This window comes from Chelonia mydas, chromosome 13 (assembly GCF_015237465.2).
Source record: "Chelonia mydas isolate rCheMyd1 chromosome 13, rCheMyd1.pri.v2, whole genome shotgun sequence".
Classification (NCBI taxonomy): Eukaryota; Metazoa; Chordata; order Testudines; family Cheloniidae; genus Chelonia; species Chelonia mydas.
The window spans coordinates 3,906,372-3,930,317 of record NC_051253.2 but is presented as its reverse complement, the minus strand read 5'-3'; the positions used below and the strand labels follow the sequence as shown (position 1 = coordinate 3,930,317).

At 43.8% G+C, this 23,946-nt stretch overlaps 2 protein-coding genes across 43 annotated transcripts in view; one reads left to right on the top strand and one right to left on the bottom strand.

Annotated features, from left to right (window-relative positions):
• Positions 1–7,991, bottom strand: part of RTEL1 (regulator of telomere elongation helicase 1) — a 120,305-nt gene extending 112,314 nt beyond the window's left edge. For 14 of the 40 annotated variants that reach the window (XR_005227839.2, XR_005227840.1, XR_005227841.1 and 11 more), the window contains exons 1-5: positions 6,512–7,847; positions 5,582–5,698; positions 1,849–2,047; positions 1,358–1,451; positions 270–351 (exon numbers count right to left, since the gene is read on the bottom strand). Coding sequence is in view for 37 of the 40 variants with exons in the window: in XM_037915527.2 (XP_037771455.1) it covers positions 270–351; positions 1,358–1,451; positions 1,849–2,047; positions 5,582–5,683 (477 nt within the window). In the remaining 3 variants the exon portion in view is untranslated. Of the gene's footprint in view, positions 1–269; positions 352–1,357; positions 1,452–1,848; positions 2,048–5,581; positions 5,699–6,511 lie in introns of all 40 variants that reach the window. The other 26 variants (XM_037915529.2, XM_043527140.1, XM_043527151.1 and 23 more) reach the window with 13 other exon arrangements.
• Positions 7,972–23,946, top strand: part of STMN3 (stathmin 3) — a 38,792-nt gene continuing 22,817 nt past the window's right edge. The window contains exons 1-2 of one of the 3 annotated variants that reach the window (XM_007062510.4): positions 7,972–8,135; positions 17,989–18,155. In XM_007062510.4, coding sequence (XP_007062572.2) covers positions 8,083–8,135; positions 17,989–18,155 — 220 coding nt within the window. In that variant the 5' untranslated portion in view covers positions 7,972–8,082. Of the gene's footprint in view, positions 8,136–8,452; positions 8,583–17,037; positions 17,260–17,988; positions 18,156–23,946 lie in introns of those variants that run through there. The other 2 variants (XM_037915544.2, XM_043527161.1) reach the window with 2 other exon arrangements.

The following is a 23,946-nucleotide window of genomic DNA, read 5'->3' as shown; positions in this document are numbered from 1 at the left end:
ACTGCAAGTTGAATACAGAAAACTAATTCACATGCTCTCACCAGTCACAACCCCTCTTGGAAAGGTAAATCCCAGAATTTAATTCTTCACTAACAGTGCAGGACAAGAACACAAATTTTCTATAGCACTCCAACTGTATGGTCAACTAATACCTCTGAGTTTTGCCAAGGATTGTAATGAATTTCAGCATTAGGAGTTACATGCCCTAAAGCCAAGATACAGTCACTTACATGTATGAGCTTTGCACAACTTCATTGTTGCGTTCTTACCTGCATGTGGTTACTCTCCTGCCTCTTAACTTCAGGGTTAATACAAAGCTGCTCTCTGGAGCCCAAAACACAAACCTTTGGCCTATTTAAACAAAATACACAAATAGCTGGTATTAAAGGGGGGGGGGGGGATGACAAGAGAGAAAAACAGATTTTTGAACACATATGTTGCTAGCTTGAGTCAAGTGTTTCAAATGTGAAAGTTGGCTGGGAAGAATAAAAGTGGGGTGTCAGAAATTTGGGAATCTCAAGGCTTTTCAACAGCTACATTTCTCATCTATAACATCACAGTAAATTTTTTTGTAGCAGCAATAAATTCTCAAATTTAAAAATGCATTAATGAAATTATTTTGATGGGGCAGGGAGTAATCAATAGTAGCTTTAGTCAACTCTCTCAAAAAGCACCCCCACAAAACATAGATCCTGTTATAATGGTACAGCGTCCCACATCTAAATACCATGGACCTAAAAAAGAACCCTCTTTTTTACTGTACTGTAATCTATTTTTTAGATAGCAGGGAGATTGGATTAATGATAATTTACTGCAGAAGCTGTGGCTGAAGGCAAGCATTCAAAATAGCTTTGTTCATTGAAACAATATATCCCTACAGATACTCAAGTGGTTACTAACTGACAAATTACAAAAAACAGAACCATGGAGCTACATGAATCAGCACCATTGGCAGGAATACAAGCAAAATATTCTATTAACCCCGATAAACTGAAAAATCCATCTCTCCCTGAACAAAGAAAAATATAAAGCACATTTCTTTTCATACACAAAAAAGTTTACAGGCTTAACTGGAAAACCATCTAGAAAACCACACTTTTTCAAAGGAACTTTTGAAGTAAAGGGGATTATATACAGGAAACTTTGGGACAGGAGTGAGAAAAGGAAGAGGAATGGGAAGCACAATCCTCAGCATGGGAGAAAGCTACACAGTGAGCCAGAGAAGTTCCGTTTCCACCCATCTGCATTATGAAAATTGCATTCCAAGGGATACATCATCAGATATGTAGTCATCCAACGCAATGCAAAAAATACCCTTTTACTCTGACTGAAAAGCATTTTCTTAATTTGTATTTACCTGTAGACTGTGCTCTTTAACTCACTGATGACTTGAGTAAGCTGAGAATGGGTTCTGGAGGCATAAATTATTTTAGGAACATCAGTGTAATAAGCTGCCAAAGGGAGAAAAAAGAAAAAAATTATTAGCACTAAACAGAAGGAAGAACTAAAGATATCATTAGCCTGCTTTCCCCAGCTGGTGCTATGGTAACAGCGTGGCTTATGGAGACAGCAAGGAATTTTACAATCCAGCTGTTCACCTACAGGAAATGAGCTAAGTGGATATTTTTACTGCCTTGTAGCAAGGAGAAAGGTTATGTGGGGCATCTTTAGATTTACATCAGTAAAAGGTAAGTGTGAAACAATGCTTTAGCTGCTAAATAATACCATTGTGGCATTCACAGGTACATGACAAGGATAAAAGAAAAAGAAATACTAATCATCCCCTGTCATTCCTTCAAGGGTCCCAACCAAGTATAACAGTCAAAGTCTGCTTGCTGGGACATTTACCTGGGATTTCAGCATCTTTGCCAGCGTCACCCCAGGACGACATGGGTCTGTCAGGAAAGAGTTCCACTCCATTCATTCGCTGTGCAATTTTCCATTCCGAGATGGTATCTTTAAAATGCTCCCGCCAAGCCAGAGTGGCACAGAGGAGGCACAATGTCTTCCCTGTACCCGTGGGACTCTCCAAAATGCCATTCACCTTCTTTAATGTTGAGAAAGACAGGGAGAAGGAAGGAAAATTTGGGGACAACTCAGAAATTTGCCTAGCATTGATCACCGTATAGTACAGTATTTTCGCAGGAAAAGAATAACCACAACACTGTACAGATTTATGTAGCATGATATACCTTCCATAGAAACACATATGTACATGCTTATAAGCCTGTAAAAGCTGACACATAGAGGTACAACCTGTAAGAGCCTTTACCCCAGTCAAAAAGAAAAGGAGTACTAGTGGTACCTTAGAGACTAACAAATTTATTTGAGCATAAGCTTTCGCAAGCTACAGCTCACTTATTCCTTTTCTTTTTGTGGATACAGACTAACACGGCTGCTACTCTGATACCCCAGTCAAGTATTAGAGGGGTAGCCATGTTAGTCTGTATCCACAAAAATAACGAGGAGTCCAATGGCACCTTAAAGATTAACAGATTTACTTGGGCATAAGCTTTCGTGGATAAAAAACCCACTTCCTCAGATGCACTACGTAGGTAAAAAAACACTTCTTCAGGGCTCCACTGACTAGGGTGGAGTGGTCAACCTAAAACACAGATTCATGGACTATCCTTTAATTCACACAGAATTAAATTTAAAATTAATTAAATTTAAATTTAAATTTAAATAAAATTAAATTTATCCTTTAATTCACACAGAAATTCTCCATACTTTGCTTAACACATGACAAATTTTAGGTTAAAATAAAAGAAAATATTATAAGCTGCTGCCTTAGGCTAAAATTGGAAATGATTATAAGACTGTAGATGGAGACTGATTTGCTAAGCAAGTTTATAGTTTAAACATACACTCCACATCACAAGACTGAATCATGCAATATAGATGGTTTACACCAGGGATAGAACGGTGCCCGTGACCTCTTTTTAAATATCTTATGTCTGTAGACCAGACATTACAGTTTTAAAACAAATTACATTCTTTTATGCCTGGGTTATGCATTGGCCAGGGCAAATTATGTCTCAACACTATTAAAGCCCTTCTTAAAACAGCTTTAAAATTATATCTGCTTTTACAGCCCAACATCAGTGGGGAGTCTACTGAGCAACTAACATTGCAGCTGTGATGAGGCTGAATGCTGAAGTGTCATGGAGAGTAAAACTTCTCTTCTTTCACAAAAGAGCTCAGGTCTTGGATAGGATGGAACAAAGAACATAAATCTCAGAAAAACTACTTTAGGCACTCCAGGCAAAGAATAATCAGTATTTTGGAAAGCGTTTCTTTATTTGTTTGACATTCACTAAGACTATATTGCGGAGATGCCAAGTAGATACCACCATAAGTACACCATCAATTTTTTTAAAATTAAGGACAGATTGCATGAACATAAGGACTACTTATTTAGTTTTCTTTTCTTTTTTCAAGTTTCAGAGAGAGGGAAGAAAAAACCTACCTACATTTCTGCCCAAAAGATTTAACACTAACATTTCTGGCATTGTTTTTTTTTAATTGCATGCTAAAAAATATGTACAATTAAAAATAAAGTCTGGTGGAGTGGGAAGCAGAGAGTATATGGACAAGGAGAAAAACTAGGTATTTTTTCATTAGTAGTTTAAATTGTAAGAGTCACCTTTCGCAGTTTGCAACCCAGATAACTAGGGCCCTACCAAATTCACAATTCACTTTGATCAATTTTACAGCCATGGGGGTCTTAAAATTGGTCAATTTCACGATTTCAGATGTTTACATCTGAAATTTCAAGTGTTGTAACTGTGGGGGGTCCTGATCCAAAAGGGGATCGGGGGGGGGGGGGTTCTAAAGCTGTTGTAAGGGGGTTGCAGGATTGCCATACTCACTATCGTGCTACCTTCAGACCCCAGCTCTGAAAGCAGCAGCTGCAGAGTTTCCTGCAGCTGGACGAGGCTCCCGGAGGTGGAGGTAGGTCTGATCTCCCCACTGCTGCTGAGAGCACCCCAGCCAGGGGCTCCTGGCTGCTAGTCAGGGCCAGTGGTGGATTACTGCATGGGCCCATGGGGCTCGTGCCCAGGGGCCCGGGACAATTTGAAAAATGGTTGCCCCAGCCTTGGCAGGAGCCATGTGGAAGGTGAAGGGGGGGGGCAAGATTGGGTGGCCTGGAGCCCGGGCAGAAGCCATTGAGGACAGCAGCCCTGAGCCCAGGCACCCTGAACCCCAGCTGGAGCCATCGGGGTGGGGGGAGGTGGAGCTGCGGGTGGTAGCAGCCCCCAACCCAGGTCCCTGAACCTGGGCAGGCGCCATAGGGGATAGAATCTCTGAGTCCTGGCTGGAGCCACCGGGGGGAGCGCGGGGGGAGCGGAGGAGAAGCAGCCCCAAGCTCAACCACCCAGAGCCACAGGGGCTCGGCGGGGGGGGCAGCCCCGGGCAGGAGCTGGAGCTGCGGGGGGTGACAGCACCCAACCCAGGTCCCTGATCCCACTTTGGAGCTGCAGGGGGTGGAAGCCCCAAGCCCCAGCCAGAGCTGTGGGGGCGGGGAAGGGGAAGGGAGAGAGGCAGCACCCTGGGCAGGAGCCTTGTGGGAGAGGGAGCGGAAGCCCCAGAGCTCAGGTGCCCTAAGCCCGGGCAAGAGCCATGAGGGCCAGCAGTCCGGAGTCCAGCTCTGGAGCTGCTGCAGCGCAGAAGTGAGGGTGTATCACCCTCACTTCTGCGCTGCCTGTGGAAGTGGGTCTGATCTCTCCCCATAATCGCAGTGCAGGAGGAGGACAGGTCCTGTCCCTCCCCAGCCCTGCTGATTTTGGGGAGATCAAATTTCACAGGAAAGGGCTTATTTCACAGTCTGTGACACGTTTTTCACAGCTATGAAATTGGTAGGGCCCTACAGATAATTTTACATAAATTACAATCTAGCTTCTACAAACTGTGATTTGCGATAAAGACAAGAATTAAAATTCCAGAGTAAATCACCAGGGAAAAGGTTATTGCACAGCCTCTTTCTTAAAAAAGATTTTTTTCACATTATCAAAAAACATTTACCCACCATGCTATACAATCAGCCTTTAAATGTTACAATACCTTCAAAACATCTGATACGCTAATCTATTTATTTTCATCTTCGTTTCGCTTAAAACCACCAAACTGATTTTTTTTTAATTAAAAAAAAGGGCTTGCTCTTGGGCTCGGACCTGGTCCCCTTTGACAGAGAAATCCTCACAGTTATGAACCTCTTCCCCCACCCCCACCCAAAAAATCTACATTATAAATTTTACCCTCTTGAGGTACGGTGTTATACCATGGCTTGGTACTGCTTGTGGACGGAATCAGATTGTGTTATAAACACAATATAGAGCCCTGGGCGAAAGCCCTATAAAGAGCAGGCTCTGTAACATGATTATAATTCAACCTGATCACAGGTAAAACCCTGTCACTTGACACAGTAAAATCTGCATTGTAGGTAGAAGGAATTATTTTGGAAACACTGATACTCCAAATCCTAAATTGCCCTTCCCACCCATTCCCCAACACAAATGAATCCCAAAAGAGTCCACCTGACCAGTGTTGGAAATTTACTGTGACCTCTCCCAGGGCTTACCTTCTGGAGACACTCAAGCACTTTAGTCATGTATTCCTCCTGACATCTGTATGGTTGAAAAGGAAAGTCCACTGCGATGCCATTTAATGTTATCTTGGGCATACTTTATCTTACACACTGAAAGCATAGAAACCAAGAGCATGCTTTACCATGTATAATTTACAGCACACAAGAGGCATATATGCTAAATATATACATACTGCAGCTTCTCATTAAAATCAATTGAAATTACACTTATATAGTAGAAGAGAGTATTGTCATTTCATTTTTAGGCAACAATATTGCCAGCAAATTACTATTTACAACAGGTACAAAGTTCACAAGGATTTAGGGCCCAATTCTGCTAAGATCTAAGCACATTCTTGTAAGTAGTCCAATGCGTGCAATGCAACTACTCACAGGAGTAAAGTTATTCACAAACTTCAATCTTTGTAGAATCGCACCATTAATGCAGCCATGGAATACGCCAAATTTATTATTCTATTTATGTTTGTTGGGGGCATTTAGTGGAATAGAATGGGCAGTCCATCATTGGAAAGTGTAAATAAATTGATACTGTCAATTTAAAGTTATATATATCCAGAGCATGGGAGAGATGCATGTAGTTTAATGTTAAACACAGAGAGCATAAATGACTTGGTCATCTCAAATACCCCCAGTCCTGTCAAGTCTCCCTGCTTTGGGAGAGTCCCTCCTGTCTATTCACTTCAAAGATCTGTTTCTAAAAGAAGTTTGTTGTTTACATCTCAAACATTTTAAATCTCACTTTTTTTTTTTTTTTTTTTTTTTTTTTTTAAAAAGTGGCCCTCATTCAAATTACACAGGCTTCCGGCAGCCTTGCCCACCCAAGTCCTGGGATCTTGTCACCTTTGTCCCAAGTTTCATACTTCTTAAAATCTCCTAACCGTGCACATGTATCGTAATAAGTACCTTGCACGAGGCCTTATCCACATGAAAAAGTTGCACCTAAAAATGAGGTCAACCTAGCTACTTCGCTCAGGGTTGTGAAAAATTTCATGCGCTGTGCAACATAATTAAGTTGACTTAAGTCCCACCATAGACACAGCTAGATCGAGGGAAGAATTCTTCCAGAGACCTAGTTAGTGCCTCTCAGAGGTGGATTAACTGTACTGATGGAAAAACCCTTCCACTGATGTCGGAAGTATCTATGCTATGGTGCTGCTGCAGCACAGCAGGGTCGCCACACACATGTTCCCGGAATACTGGGCATTTCAGCACTTCCAGGAACAGTGTCAGTGCATTTGCCTGCATGACCTTGGCCCTGCCAGCCCCACCTACCTGACCTTGCATGCAGAAATGTGTACAAGGTCAGGTGGGTGGGGATGAAGTACTGTTCAAAATGCCATTCCCCCAAATGATATCGACAAAGCCCTGTCCAGTTTCATCCTAGTAGTGGATATGGGGCAAACCACCTAAAAAAGGAACTGTCTCGTATAAAATCAGACAAGTGGCCTCCCCAGCACCGTAGCTGAGCCGCTGTAGTGTAGTCAGTCTAAGACAGTGGTTTTCAACCTTTTTTCATTTGCAGACCCCTACAAAATTTCACATGGAGGTGCAGTGCCCTTTGGACATTTTAAGCATAGTCTGTGGACCCCCAGGGGTCCACCCCCAAGACTGAAAACCACTCTTCTAGGGTAAGGACAGCCTTCTGCACACCCCTCAGCCCTAGTCTGCAGACCCTCACGGGTCCACCGCCCACAGGCTGAAAACCTAAGCTGATTAGGAGTCAGGTGAAGGTAAATCACCGTGGGCCGCAGGGGAGCTGAAATAAGCAGATCCACGCAGAGGCTTTGTACACCCGGTAAAGAAACAGTTCAATGCCAAGGAGGCGTGCAGGCCCCTTGAAGCCGCACAGGAAGGGCTGCGGCTGCGCCCAGAGATCGCGGGGCGGCGCGGTCACCGCCCGCAGAGGGGGGACAAGCTGCCGCCCCGTCGCTCTGCCCCCAGCCCCCCAAGGGAGGAAGGCCGCACACGCTGCCTTCCCCGCATGAGCCGGCCAGAGGCGCAGAACCGCGGCGGCCCGGCCCCGAGGGCCCCTAACGAGGGTCGGGGGCTGTGATGGGCTCCCCAGGGCGCTGCTCCCTTGGTTACCCCGGAAACACCGCGGGCGCTGCAGCCCCCCGGCCCAGGCTCAGAGCGGCCGGGCTAGGATGAGGCGGGGAGCCAGGGCCCGCGCTCCGGGCAGCGGCGGCCCACGGAACAGGCCAAGCCCGGAGCAACCCGTAAAATGGCTCGCGCCGCCCCTCCCTCACCTCCCGCTCTGGCGCTCGCAAAGGCCCGCGCCCGGCGCTCGCAAGGCCCGCCCACCGCGGGCGCAACCGTGACGCACTTCCTGAGCCCGCCCGCCCCGCGCCGTCGTCCTTCACGTCACTTCCGCCTCCTCCGTCCCGCCAGGATAGCTCTCGCGAGAACTCGCCCTGCGGGGCGGCGTGCTTCGCCGCGTGACTGAGCGGCCGAAGCGAGGGGTCGTTGGCAGCGGGATGCGGGCCCCGTGTAGGGAAGGAAACCGAGCGGCCAGGGCCTGGCCCAGGAGGTGCCCGGTAGAGCGACGCCATTTTGGGGGTGTCCTTTGCGCGCCTCAGGGAGAGGAGCCAAGTGTTTCGAATGAATCCGCCCCCTTCGGAGGCGGGTTGGCTCCCCTCAGGCGGCTGCCTGACCGGCCCCAGCGGGGTTGACCGGCTCTTCAAGCCCTACCTTAAAGGCCCCACGAAACTCTTTGTCAGAGGCGGTGGCTGGGCCACCGGATGGCCTGGTTTTGGGGTGTTTTTCTTATATAGGCTCCTGTGACTCCCCCCGTCCCGATTTCTCACACTTGCTGTCTGGTCACCCTAGGTGGTGGCCTTGGCCAGCACCTCTCTCCCGTGCACGGTTCTGCTTGGGGGCAGGTGGCTGCTCCTGGCCCTTCCCAGGTAGCCGAGTTTTCGGGGTGTGCGTGTGACGAGTGTCGGGCTGTGCAGGACCCTTGCTCTCCCTCTTCCAGGTGTAGTATTCCGTCATCCCTTCCAGCTGTGTGGTGTCTGCAGCAAGAATGATAATGCGACCTGCCTGGTGTCTTGTGTTCGTGGGGGATGCAGACCCCCTTTGTTTTCCTCTTCCCTTCAGTTCCCTGTCCCTAGCTCCTTGTCACTGCACGTGTCCAGGACCTGCTGCATCGGAAGCTCAATTACTCAGACCAAGGGCTTCCCCCAGATGTTGATGCTCACAATGAATTCCTGAGTCACTTTGGAGAGATGGGTTTCAGAGTAGCAGCCGTGTTAGTCTGTATTCGAAAAAAGAAAAGGAGGACTTGTGGCACCTTAGAGACTAATCAATTTATTTGAGCATAAGCTTTCGTGAGTTACAGCTCACTTCATCGGATGCAGCCGAGAGATGGGTTAGTCTAGGGCCAGTAAGATTCTGGCCCCTGTACATGTATATAATAAAAGGAGACATGGTTTAATTAGATTCCCAGATTCTTCTATTATATTTCATGTAATCATAGAGGCTAGATATAGGAAGATAATATGAGTTCATACACTACAGCTCTCTGTAAATCGTCCTGCTAATTCTGATGTTTTTGCATTTCCCCATACAGCTATTGTATAGACAAGAAACAGAACATGGCCTCACATAGAGGTGCCACACAAACTTACAGATGCCATCCATTTCTAGCCAATCACAGGTGCTTCAGAATTTACAGATGCCCTCAATTTGTAGTCAATCACACAGATGGTATTGTCTATACAGAAGTACCCTAAATAATGCTTCATCAAATATTTGGAAATATTCTAGATAAAAGCAAACAAGCTTGAGTATATTACAAAATCTGACCTCTTTGCTGGCAGAGTCAGTAAAATTCTTTTTCTGGAGGTATTCAACTAGGGGAGATTACAGCTTCGGCTAGCCTTGCCTGGCAAGCTTGTCTTTGCATTGAAGTCATCTGGCCTATAAATTGCCTGAACTTTAGCTATTATGTTAGTGAACTACCTATGTACAGTTCACTTTAAGGCTAGGTCTGTATAAATGATTCTCATAGAGAACTTAAAAACTCCAGTTTCACAACTTCAGCAGTCATAACAAAGCTATACTTAATAGAGCATGCTTAATTTATCTGTCCTTAATTTAGCCTTCAATAATTCAGGCTTCCGTAATTCAGTCATCCTTAACAGCATTTGTATGTTCCATGAAGCAGAGATACTTGCTTTGCAGAATTGAGCATCTTTAACTGGGGAATTCTTAAAGAATGCATCATTAGGGTGAATACAGAAAATCTAATGTAGATACACAACATTTTGAATTTTAATTACACCAACCAAACTATTTAAATTTGCTGTGACCTTTAAGTCTTAATGAGATCTACAAAATATGTCAGATTTAAAATTTCTAGCTTCACCTCTTTTGAGTATATGGAACATATAGAAAACAAAACATTCTTTTCCCATCTGTTCCTGCTATCCCTCCCAATGTTCCAGTCAAAAGTTGTTCAACTGCTTTTGCTCAGACTTTCTTGAAAAGGTGATCGCTTTGGGGTGAACCCAAGAACACAACATTTCAGCATAAAACAAATGGGTTTGGGAAAACTCTGAGCTACTACAGAAAATTGTGAGAGGAAGAAGTGTAGTGGAGAGTGAAGGTTAGAATTCAGTCTCTATCGTGAGTAGGGGGGGAGAAACCCAGTATCATTATCACATACACTGTATCTCTTTGTAATTATTCTTTGTTGTACAATGAAAAGTAATATAAACATTCTGTTGAATTGTATTTTATTGTTTACTACAGTTTACATTAACATAATCGCAGCTACTGCAGTCCTAGCACAAACAGAAATATGAGTCAGCTTATGCTCTTGTTCAGGGGCTGATGTGACTCAGCATTAGTTGGATGCTCTCTATCTTTCTGTATAATTATTTGTCTGCACCATTTACCTTATTTGACCAACTCTGCAGCTTAGCACTGGCAGGTTTATTCCCCCCTGCCCCCGCTACTCCGATTTTCTTCCCAAGAACTGTAAAGGGATGTCTGGGAACAATAAACACAAACAGACAAAACCTCACAAGTTTATGGGAGATGGTTTTGTTTCTCATTATGATGCCCTTCACAAGAGAACCATAGATGTTTATTAAAGCCAAAGTATATCTCCAGGAGATTATAGTAATGCAGAAGATTTAAAGAATGGATACTGTTGACTATTACGCCAAGTCAGAGACTCAGATTTGTGCATTTCAGATGAAGGCTAACACTTAGTCTATAGATTTTGCACCATTATATGGAGCTGTACATCTTGTTGGCTTAGCTGTGCACACAAGACTCATTTTAAAATGTATGATACCTATGCCAGCTACACTATCGGTGCTGGGTCGGGGAGGGGGATATGTGAGGGATAGATTCTTGCTAATCCCTTGAATCACTGCATTCTGCTCCATTTGCCAGCTCCCCTGTTTTATCTGCATCATCTCATACTGTATGACTTTGGGCAAGTTTCTTCCTCTGTCTGCCTCAGTTTCTTCATCTGTTAAAAACAATAATAGTGCTTACCTATATCACAGGGATTTTGTACAGCTACAGTAATTACAATTTGTAAAGTGTTTTAATAACCTCAGAGCTCATGTGTATATATTTTTTTTTTGTGCCAGAAAACAGTTCTGTATTTGTGTATGGTGAGTTTAGTGCATTTAAAGTCAACACATGAACGTTGAAGATGGATCCTTTATGTTATACCAGAGCTTGGGATCTATTTCCGGGCTATCCATAAGGAATAAACACATTTAGGACTAACATAATAAGGCCTCTAATATCCGTAAGTAGGAAATAGGGCCTGGTATACTTGCCGTTGTTATATTTATGGGCAACATACCCAGGGGAGACAATATTTCTAAGTGGTTATCCCAGGGAGCAGAAAATCCAAAGACTAGAGTTGTATTCCCAACTCTGTTCGCCATACAAATTTGGGCAAGTCATTTAACTTTTGTGACTCAGTTTCTTATCTGCAAGAATGGCACTTATTTACCTCCACATTAAGAAAGAAGTTGCTTTTTTAGAATGTGTTCACTAACATACGATAACCCACCAGAGGTAAAATCCTACCGTGGACAAGATAGTTGTAGTTTTAACAAATGGTTAAACCTCCCCCATTTTTCATAAGAAAGACAAGGCATATATAAATGCAAGGTATTTTTTGTTGTTATATGCCAATAGGATTAAAGGTAATCACTCACTGTACCACCTTTAAATGGGAAACAAAACCTGGGATAGATCCCTTGAGACGTGCATGAAATATATGCCATTGCGTTAAACTACATAGCCCTGGTACATCTTCTAATTAGGAAACTGAGATAAATCTTCTGCAATCTCACACATGCATGATTCAAATAACTGGTCTGTGTATCACTGGCATATAGAAACACGGCAGGAGATGTGTGTAGGAAATATATGCTTAAAATACTATCAAAGCAGGATTCTCACTCCCAGATTCTCCTTCCTGGAATTTAGCTCTTTAGCACAAGCGTGGAGGAACTTCAATAGTTTTCAAGCTTTTTTTTTTTTTTTTTTTTACTCTTGAGGTTAGTGGTAGAAGTCTAGAGCATAAGTCAGGCCCTTAATGGTTTTTGCGTGGCACCTCTGCCAAGTGTAAATGTAGCTTTTGAATGTTCCAGGTGGTTCTTTCAAATGAGAAGCTCTCAGAAGAACTATGTCTTGATTGAAGTTTGTCCACATAAAATAAAAACTTTGACTTCAGGGAAAAATAAAAAAACAGGTGCAAGAGAAACACCTCAAAAAAGGAAACCTCCCAACTCTGAAGGGAGGTTGATGAGTGAGCGGATCATGCAAGATAACATCTTTGGAGAAGCATAGTTACAAGATAAGTCATTTTCCCTTCACTACAGAGACCATCTGTACAAGATTCTTGCTCCTGGAGAGTAAGAATTTTGGGATGTGATGAAAATGAGAGCACAGATCAGATCATCCATAAAGCAGGTCAATGCCAATAGTGTGAAGGTAATTTTTTTTCTTTATAGATAGAAGAGCAGATTAAAGATGCCAGTCACCATCCTCTTGAAGAGGCATAATGGTTCCCAGGGAAACCATTTTCAAAAGGCATCTTTGTTTGACCACATAGTTATTTAATTCCTTGAGATCCAGATGGGGCCAGAGTCCTTTTGTCTTTTTGACTATCAGGAAGTACCTGCAATAAATCGCCTTCCCTCTTTCACACTCAAATTTTAATTAAATAGACCTATGAAGTAGGCGCGTAAGTAAATATTACCCATTTTTGCAAAGGAGGAAACTGATCCCTTTTCATAAGAGGGGAAGCTAAGGCCGAACAGTAATCAGTGCTGGAATCAGGACTAGCCCATAGAAGAAATTCCTGGCTTTCAGTTATGTGCTCAGGCTATTAAGCAATGCATCATTTTATTGTTTGCAGCCTCTAGATGTAATGGTCAAGGTCAGGACCACTGTCTTCTTTAAACAGGCCCTTAACCAGTTTTAGATGTATTTGTCCCGCTCTGAGTCAGATGCTGCATTTGTAACACATTATAACCTTTATAAGAGAAGGCAGGTTGGAGCATTTCATATTAGATTGGTGTTTATGCAGACTGAACTATAAGATGAGATGGCAGGTTTTGCCTGCAGCTTGTAGTCTCTTCCTTGAGGTTTGTCATTGGTACAGGCAAGACAAGTGGAAGGAGACTCCAAGATGGCCAGAATCCAGGCTTCCTTTCACATTTTCACCTGATTGATTTGATGCAGTTCCTCCTCCTGATCTTTTATACAACTTAGCCTCATTTTCTTTCCCGTCTGAAGTGCACATGACAGGCACCAAAACGGAATCAGTCAGGATGTCCCACTTGTTTCTTTTGCCTTTAGGGAGACATTTTTCTGATTTAGTGCTGATGTTGCTATCGCTGGGTTTTCTCTCTCTCAGTTGCTAAATACTGCAGCGGTACCTGCAGGCTGGCCTCAGTTGGTATTCCTGCTAGACAATCAGATTCTTTTTCTAACTTTCTCATGTATTATTTATTAATTTCAGGCTGTTGCCTGAGTACCATGTACTTTTGAATTTCATGCCAGACAAGGCGGACTGTCCCCTTCCATCTCATGATAATAGCTGGGATGGTAAGGAATTTTCAGGAGACAAATTCTGAAATAGCCCTGGAGACATAAAAGCTCAAATTTGATATTTTTAAAATCAACATTTACAGACCACCCTGAAAAGCAGTCATTAAAAAAATATGGACTGAAGGTAATGTGTCTGATCTGTACAAAAGAAGACTGTGAGGGGGAAGCTAAAACCCAAGAATGGGAGCACCAGTGTAGGCCAAGCTCCTGTGGCTGTCAGAATTTTAACTTTGAGGTGATAACTGAAGATTGATTGATATCCATTAATTCAAAATCCATTTGTTATGAACAGATCAAGCGCTAGATTCTCAGGTATGCCAAAACCCTGGTGCACCCCGCAGAAGGTGCACTATATCACCTCTCCCCCTAGTCCTGGGTGCCGGTTTGACTGTCAGCACAAATTAGGACAGCTTCTGGGATGCTCTAAATGCCATCAAAACCGTATCAGGAAAGCTTATGCCCAAATACATTTGTTAGTCTCTCAGGTACCACAAGGACTCCTCGTTTTTATCAAAACTGTAGTTACTCTGTATATAGTAGTAGAGCCCTCTCTAACTTGAAGCTATACTACTTAGCAGCACAATTACTTCATACCATAGCAGTCCTGGCCAGTGCACTGCATACCCCACAGACAGATCAAACAAACCTTCACTGGCTAAGTCAGCTTGGAAGACAGAAGCCTGAAAGGAGCTGCACTGATACTAGCTTTAGTGACATAAAGGCCAAAAAAAAGCAAAAAATTAAAATTGAAATGTTTTGTTTCAGCATTTTCTAAAATGAAACATTTTGATTTTTCAATTCAAAACAACTTCTTGTTTTGAAATCCTTTAATTTCATTTTTAAACATTTAAAAACCTTTAAAAATGCACAAAACCAAAATGATTCCCTTCCCCCCGACTTTTTTGAATTGCCAGAAAACTGAAAAATCCATTGTTCACCGAGCTGCAGAGAAAACACTGCCCCACGTGAAACTCGGAGAGAGATTGTGACTCCGGAGATCCCCAGTGATCTGGGATAATACCCACACTGCACTATCCTTTTGGATGTTGCAGCCTGCTTCACAGACTTGCCTGGTTAACTTTGCAGGCCAGTGCTGAGGTCCATGTCCACCATTCCTCTACTTTGGCGTGATTGCATATCTTGGGGTGCCAAGAATATTAACCTCAATGTCATGGATGAATTCAACTGTGTGTAATTACATTCCGCTGATTAAACAGCTGTTGTATTCCCTCTCCCCCTCCCCCCCCAGAGGTGGCTGCCCTTCAGTGTTGGGGAAAATGATTAGTATTTATGTTGTAAATTCAGTGAGAAGGTAAAATCTGTAAAGCCCGCTGGGATAGATCTGGAGGAAAGGTACTAAATAAATGCAGGAACATTAGACTGTTATCATTCTGATGCCCATGATAGAAGATTACTATAGCCTACTTTTAATTTTGTGTCTTCTAGTACCTGTGAAGTGAATTTGGATTTGTAATATTATTTTAAGTTGTTTGTTTTTGGTTTGCTTGGTGTGTATTTCACATGCTAGTGTCTAGAATATGTACTCTCTACTGTCACAGACTGAATGGTTTCCATCCTTGTATCTGGTTTCACCAGATCCTAGGCAACCAGCACCATATGTATCTTATAAGATAATAAGCCTTAGAGGAGATTATTGTGGGTTCCTACTGAGATGCAGAATGTATTGATGAGGCTTCTGTCAGGAGGAAGGATGGGAAATTTCAGGTGGAATTTTCTTCTGAAATTGACCTTTTGAGCTTCACAGACTAAAAGGGGAATCAGTGACCTGCCGTTTATGATCTGCACCTTTCATGTGGTGCATAGTTGGGAGCTCTTTTCAGCACCACTGAAAGGATGACATGCCAGAGAAAAGCTTCCCATAGGGGAAAAAGTCCAGGAAATTTTAATTATGATTTAAAAAAAAAAGTCACATTTTTCATAATGGAAAAGTCTGAAAGGCATGCATGCCACAAAACAGTCTCTCTGCTGATTCTTCTTGAATACCCATCATTCCCGATAATCTGCCTGGTTAGTTATCACATGCCATAGACGCAGAGGGGGACCAGTTACATCGGTGGAATATACACACCTATTTTCCTGAATCCCTTCATAAAATATTGCAGACCTTTTCCTGCCTGATTCTTTCAAACTTGTCCTGCCCCAAATCAGGGGCAGTTTGGAAAAGAAATTAAGTTTAAAATAGGGAAGAAAAAATAACTTGGAACATTAGACATCTACCTACAGTCATTATTTGAATATTATTTATATAAACAGTAGTACTTAGAGCTTTTGACCAATATGGGAGCCCCATTGTGGTAGGCACTGTACAGACACATAGTGAGAGACAGTCCCTGCACCAAAGAGCTTGTATTTGAAATAGACGAGACATGGAAAGGGAAAAAAAGCACAGAGAGGTGAAATGACTTGCAAAAGATCATGCAGCAAGCCAGAAACAGAACCCAAATTTCTGGAGCCATAGTCTGTTGTCTAATCCACTGGCCTATATTGCCATCTATATCTCTATAGCCTTTGTTGCCACCCACACAACTCCCCAGTCTCTCAGAAGGAGCATCATAGCACAGGCACTAGTTAATCTGCCCATTCTCCTCCTGTGTGCCACAGAATGTTTTGTAATTAAGGCACATGCTACAAAGCTAACAGTTACCAGGTTGAAAGTGTTCCCTACGCTTTTCAGAGTAAAGGGAGTCATAAGCCTGGGATGTGGCAAGAAGAAAATAGATCCTGTCAGATTGGTTGGGTAAATCAAAGAAAGCATTATTATCAAGTAAAGAGCAAAAGTTACCCCAGCTGCATTGCAAATAGGGAAATGAACTGCTGATGGCTGTAAGGCATGCCTGTCTAAGTTTAGGCTGCTGGCCTCAGCTACAAGCTTTTGGGGGGATTTCTTGGGACTACCTATTAAGTCTGAGGACTTTCATCCCAGGAAGTGGGTGTGGGGATAAATGTAGTTGCTACAGCCATGAAATAGGCATTTGAAGGAGGGTAACAAAGCGTCCAGATGGGCCACAAAGAAACCTGTTCCATAGCCCACTGTTGTCCAGGTTTCTTTAAAGTTGGGGATATATTAATAATATTATTCTCCTGAATTAAAATTTTAATTTGTATTTTTTTTCCTCCAAATGACAGAGACCCTCCCTTCCTCCCAACCTTAAGGCATTAGGACAAACAGGGACTGGAGGTAGAATTTAGCTGAAGGGGAAAATCTCTGGCTTTTCAATTTCCTTTGAGAGGGGGGTATTGTCTGTGACTTCTGTGCTAAGCAGGGATGTCTGTGGCTGCTTGAACAAGCTGTAATTTCCTGCAGCTGCTGGGATGGGTTGGGAGTGTCTATATTGCAGCATGCTGGATAATTTTGGGGTGTTTGAGGATGAAGGATGTATGCAGCTGGCAGAATAGTGTGAGGAACCTAAAGCTGATGAGGTTAACGGTGGATAAAAAATAATGCGGTGAAGATCGTACTGCCACAACTGGATGAATAATACAGGGGTGCCTGCGGCACTTACTGTGAAAGAGGCGGCGTTTTTCTGGTTCCTGAATGGGTGTGTGGAATAGACTCAGAAACCATCATAAAGCGTAGAGTGTATCAGCCCCTAGCAACAACCACCAGAGAGGAGATGATACAAAATGTAAAAGCCCAAACACCCAGAAGAAAAAAAAGAAGCCCCGCTGGATGCAGAGGGCTGGATTCTCCTCTCCCTCACATCAGTTTCCCAGCAGCGTAGCCCCCTTGACTCCAGTAGAACTTCTGGTTTACGAGTCAGAGGAGAATCAGACCTACAGATTCCCATTTTTCTCAGGTCACTCTTCCCCTTCCCTGTCTGTGTAAAGCAGCTGGCGTTTTTCCCCTGGTTCTCCTGGCCACCAGCCATGGCCCCTCAAGGGGTTGCTGGCTTTGAGAGAGTTTTTCCCTTTTAAAAGAAAAAATAATTACATGAATCTGCATACTTTTTTTTTTTTTTTTTGTCAATTGAAAGCTAAAGAGAGAGAGAGAAAAAGTGCCAGGCTAGTCCATCTACAGCAGACAAGGGAGGGATGGAGAAAGAGAGAGAAAAATCTCTTTTATAGAGCCCAAGATTGGGTGTAGCTCCTTGCCCTCCCCCCTCAATTCTCTCTGTATTTATAGCAGTAAAACTGTGGCTCTGGGAAGAATCTGACATCAAAGCCACCCAGGAAAGAAGGCCAGATTTGCTAATTAATATTCTGAACTGGTGACCCCCGTCTCTTTCTTTCCACCCACTTCTCTCAGTCTCTCTCTCTCCTCCCTTCAGATGGCTGCAGCCCCCTACAGCTGAGTCAGATCTTCCTCTGTTCCACAGCATTGCAGCACTTCAGCGGAAAGCCAGCAAGGCGTTCTTTCGCTCCTCCCTACTACTGCATCTCCCCTCCAGCATCCACTCTGCTACCCACCTCGCCACCATGGCCAGTACTGTGTCAGGTAGGACCAGCATGGATTTTTTTTAAATCAATCATTTAAAACATCGTTATTGTTCTTTATTATTGTTTCCAGTGTGAATTTTGCTTTCATGCTGGGAGGGTTCTCCGAGGGACAGACAGCTGGTTTGGCAACATTGTCTTTTTTCCCCCCCATTTGATGTATGAAAGCTGGGTGGGATTTTTTTTTCACCTGTATCCACAGTAGTTAAACCTGCCTACTTAAAAAATTCCTGACCTTAAAATGTGACACTTGAGATATGCTTAGTGCATATCAAATAATATTGCCTGTCAAATAATATTTTGTGGTCACATCACATGGTAATTTTTAAAAATATCACCTGTTCATTTTTGGAAGAAGGGATGGGGAGGGGCTGGGAATTGCATTTTTACATTGGTAAAGACCAGGCACTGTACAAGTGGGTCAAGGAAAGAGACATAAGCAAGAAATTGAAAATTATGCTTAAAAAAAAAATGGAGCTTGTTTTCTGTGCATTCCCAGAGCCTTGCATCCATCAGGATGCATTGCTCCATTATAAAGTGCTGTAGGGGAGTGGTCCTCTGATGCTGCTGAGTGAAATCCAATGCTGCAAGGGAAGCCCTTCCTCCTTCCTGCAGTAATACTGGGAATAATACCATTGCTGCCTCTTGTTTTCCCAGGTTAGGCACTATCTGGTTTTGACATTCAGATTAGCCTGCAGCCTGTCAGGCTGCGGCGAGAATGGTGCACCCTTTCTGTGAAACTGGTTCCTAGAGATGGGTCTTGCGGCACCTTGCTGGGGAGCTGCGCAGGTGGGGGAACGAGGGAAGGGTTCATGTGGATGGAACTGGAGCTCAGTGAGGAAGAAAATAAAAGTGCTAATTTACACCTGAACAATGGATGCTTGTTGAGAGTGTGTCCCCCCCTCCCCCATCCCTTTCTTGAAACAGCTCTGATTCCTTCTATGCTGCGTTAAAGAGGAGGAGGCTTTATGAAAGATGGGGCAAGCAAAATAATCATAAAGGGTTGGAATGGGGGGCTGAATGGGAGTGGAGGAGGAAAGGACAAGGTGTGTTCTGTTCCAGACCCTCTCCCATCCAAGGAACTTGCTGAAAGGAAGACAGAGCAGCCTTTCTTGGTGCATTCACTAGCTTCCCCCCTGTGCTCTCTGCAGTGCATTTTCTGTTCTTTTCTCCTTTTAAAAAAATCACTAAAGCCGGGAGGGGGGAAGGAAAAGAGGGCTGGGAGGGGGTACTGGGGGATGTGTGTAGGGATGCAGCTAATCCAAAGCAGGCTTTGTATATGATTAGGAAACAAAACTAGCCAATGTTAAAAATGTTTGCCCTTATGCTAGAAAATCTGCAGGCATGGGAGAGGATGTGTGAGGGAGAGAGAGAGCACCCTTTTGCCTGTGTCATTGAATGTGTGCTAGTGTTTATTCTGAAGGCCCCACCCATCCATCTTGCTTTATTACAGAATTGGTTCTGGTCTAATTTGAATTGCAGGGAGCTCAGCAATCTAAACCAAGATTGCATTCAGCCTGACACAAATGAGATGGTGGGTGTGACATGCATAAGTACCAGAGCAGAGGAATCAAGAGACAGCAGTTATTATAGCCGAAAGAGAAGAGAGAAAATGGAAACTTGGTATATGACAAGGAGCAGGGCTGAGTCTCAGCCAGTGGACTTTGCAGGGGTCAGCTCTCTATTCAGTGTTGCACTTACAATAGGAATAGAATGAAGGCTGCAAGGGCAGGAAAAACAGGCAGATTTTGTAAATGAAAGAGAGACATCTTTTTCCTTTATTCTTTCTGCTTTATTTCTCTGTTTATCCCGAGCAAAAACAAATCAGTGCTGGAGAGAGAGCAGCTGTAATTGTTTGCAACCAATGCCCAAGGGCTTGTATCCCTAGGGAAGATTTCCTTGGGTCTGTTAAAATAAACAAATCCCTCAGATGAAAAGGAAACCAGTCCTGCTTGCCCTGCTTCACCAGTTTGTTTCAATTCTCACCAGACTCTCTAGGCACTTCCTTCTTGCCATGATTGTCAACTTCAGTGATAAAGCAGGAGAAGCAGCAGCACATGCTCAGTGCAGGCTCAGCTGCAGTGATGGCCATGCTATGCTGACAGCTATTCACACATGCTCTGGTGAATCCTTAGAGAGTCACTGGGACTAAATTTCAGAGTAGCAGCCGTGTTAGTCTGTATCCGCAAAAAGAACAGGAGGACTTGTGGCACCTTAGAGACTAACAAATTTATTTGAGCATAAGCTTTCGTGAGCTACAGCTCACTTCATCGGATGCATGCAGTGGAAAATAGAGTGGGGAGATTTTATATACACGGAGAACATGAAATAATGGGTGTTACCATACAGACTGTAACGAGAGTGATGAGATAAGGTGAGCTATTACCAGCAGGAGAGAAAAAAAACCTTTTGTAGTGATAATCAAGGTGGGCCATTTCAAGCAGTTGACAAGAACATGTGAGGAACAGTGGGGGTCGGGTGGGGGGGAAATTAACATGTGGAAATAGTTTTACTTTGTGTAATGATACATTCACTCCCAGTCTTTATTCAAGCCTAATGTAACTACACCTTTTTGTATACCCCTAAAGAAAGAGTCCAGGACAGATGACTGTGTCTACTCATCCATTGCTGAAAGGCTTGTTTGGGCATATGAACAGGCAAAGGAATATTTGTGACCTCTCCTAGGGATTATGAAATGGTGTAGTATTGTGAAAGCCTTGTGGACTCTTTTTCTGATAGATAAGTGCATCTGGTGTGGTGGAGCCAGGCTGAATCACTGGTGTCTCTCATTTTGGTATGCACAAGTGGACACCACATGACACTATGTGGTCCTGGAAAATCCCAGATGTTTCTCCTCACTAGATGGATGTTGGCATCATATGGCTTTATATGGCCCTGGTGGGTCCCCATGATTTCTTCTTCTGGACTCTATTAGCGGACACTCTGTAGCACTGGCATATATCTATTTTTTTTTTTTTTAGTATTAATGTTGTAATAGCACCCAGAGGCCCCACTCAGATTCATCCCTACCCATCCTGTCTATGCATCTCCAAGGTATTTCTTTAATGAACTGAGTGTACAAGGCTTATTTTAGATGTTCCTGTTACATCTAGCAGGACTTCAGTTTTACAAACCTAAGGAGTACAATGAAAGGAATAGTCTTTTTAAACCACTGTATCCAACCAGGGATTCCAAATCATTCTAAAATACTTGTTATTTCTCAGTCTGTAAACCAGGTCTCCATCGATGACATATTGCAGAGCTTCTGAAATCCCTCAGATATTTCTAAGGAACCTTCTCTGAGGTATCTAAGTGCTGGTACACATTTGATGCATGTATTGTTTTAATGAAGTGAATAGACTCTCCTTCTGGAAAGGAAAAGTGGGGACTCAGTGGCATCATGGACCTTGGGGAAGTTTCTGTGAACTCTTCTTCTGAGGAGTAAATATGGGAATGGTGTAGCACTGGTATAGGCAGTGGCATTTGGGCATGGTCATTTTGGAGATAGGGAGCAAAATGCACAGAAGTTTTGCCTTCCTGCTCTGGGTAGGCCCAGAAAACCCCTGATTAATAAACCAAGCTGCATTCCATGAAGTTTAGAAATCCTTTTCTGATTACTGCCTCTAGTGTGGAATGCCCACTCCTCCTTACTCACTTCCCTGGACATGGGAGAAATAGGTGAGTTAATCTGAAATTGGGAAGGGCAAAGAAGGAAGGCTGTAGGTGAAATAAAAGCTTTTGGACTTACCTGCTCCACACTTACCTTATCCAGAACAACCCCAAATGCTCTGTAAACACCAGTTGTGCACAGTCCCAGACAGCATGTTCACAAGTGTCCAATCCATCACTTTCTTCTCAGACACAGGAGACAACTATGGACCATCCAGGTGTTAACTGGGTCTAAGGGCTGTTGAGTCTAACTCTTGGGTGAAACTCAAGAGAGCCAGTCAGTCTGAAAAGGTGTTACAGGAATTTGGTGAAGCTCAGCAAGCCTCCAACAGTTTGTCTCCCAGTTCTACTGAAATTCATTGGAAACTCCATACCTTTCCGAGTTCTGCCCTTTGATCTTCTCCCTCCCTTTATGATATCGTGCCTCCTTCTTTTAGGTTCGTGGCAAGGTTTCCATCAAGAGTCTCATCTAATGCAGGATTAAATTTAGGACCACATCTTCAGCTGGATCTGGGAGTGCAAAAGGGCTAAAAAGTAGCTAGCTCTTACATGCCTCTTCTGATGCACTGCAACATTTCCCAGCTGGATAACAGCTCCTTAAAGTCCATTATCAGCTGCCGTACTTCAGAGCAGTCCCCTATCCACCTTAAATACTTATATGGCCTCCATTACCCTAGTATCTGAGCACCTGACAATCTTTAATATTCTTATCCTGACTACAACTCTGTGTGGTCAGTCAGAGCTATCATCCCCATTGTACGGACAGGGAACCAAGGTCCAGAGAGACTAAGTGACTTGCTCAAGGTCACACAGGGAGTCTGTGCCAGAGCAGGGACATGAACCAGGGTCTCCCCCATCTCAGACCAACAACCTATCCGCTGGAATATCCTTCCTCTCTAGGCTCCTGGGTGTCTCCCCATCTCAACTATAGCTGAGAATCTAGTCCTAAATAGGTCTCATATGTCCCAAAACCTTGGGTCACCTGCCCCCACTTGGACACGTTGATTTTCCTTTCTCAAGCACCTTACCCCCAAATAGCCTCTTTCCCTCTTCACCTCCCAGCTTCCCTTCGCTAAGTAGATTTGTGGTTTCTCACTGACTCAGCTGCTGCATCCAACCCACTTAGTCCACCAGACTTGGGCCTCAGCACTCCTGTCCTTCTCCTTCCATGGCCTCACTGAGAGATAGGCACAAACTAATTCTTTTATTGGGAGGGCCTCGGTAGTGTTGCATGGGAGCCTGAGTTCTGCTGCTCTCTCTCTCCCATCACTCAGAACAAAAAGAGAGGTAATCCAGATGGCCCAAACTGCTCTACCCTGAGTCCAGACTGTCCTTCATTATTACACCTCTCCTGCCTTTCATCCAAATGGCATTGTACTACTTGCGCTCTCAAGGGATGTCTTCAGTCAACTACCTTGGTCCGTGTGAAGCCACAGAATGGCATTGTCCGAGTCCTACTTTGGTACTAGAACCAGATGGGGGGGAGGTAGATAACATTCTGATCCATGCTATACCCCTAGAGGTAGAAATGGAGAGGAAGGCCTTAAGCCCAAAGTAAGTGAATGCACATGGCCCCGCATTATGTGGGCACATAGGCCCAAGTTCTTACTTGTGGCCCCACAAGCTCTGTCTCTGTCTCTCATATTCTTTTTCTTTCTGTCTCTCCCTCCTCCTCTGTCTCTCACCAGCTCCCATGACAGTTCTGTTTTGCATTATGTCTCTGCTGGGGGATGGGAAATTTTCATCTCTCTGTCCTGCTTCCTGAATCATGGTTAGTATGCATGAGTCTTTAGCTCGCCTCCTGGGTGGCACTCTTCAGACTTTCCCCAGAGATCTTAAATAGGCTCCTGACAGGCAGATGCAGTCTCAGAAGTATATGGCTATTACCATATGAAATCTGTGTTTCCAATGCATTGAATAAATTACTTCCACTGCATGGGCTTTCTTGTGCCTGATAGGCACATCCCTGCATTAGGGTGGTGCAGAGTTACATTGCCTTGGGAACCTCAGCCCCTCCTGGACCTCACAGGCATGCAGGGGAAGCATATCTGGTGTACTGTCCCTTAGAACAATGCAGCATACTCTAATCCCTTCTCTGTGCCTAGCCAGCTTTACTGGCTGGT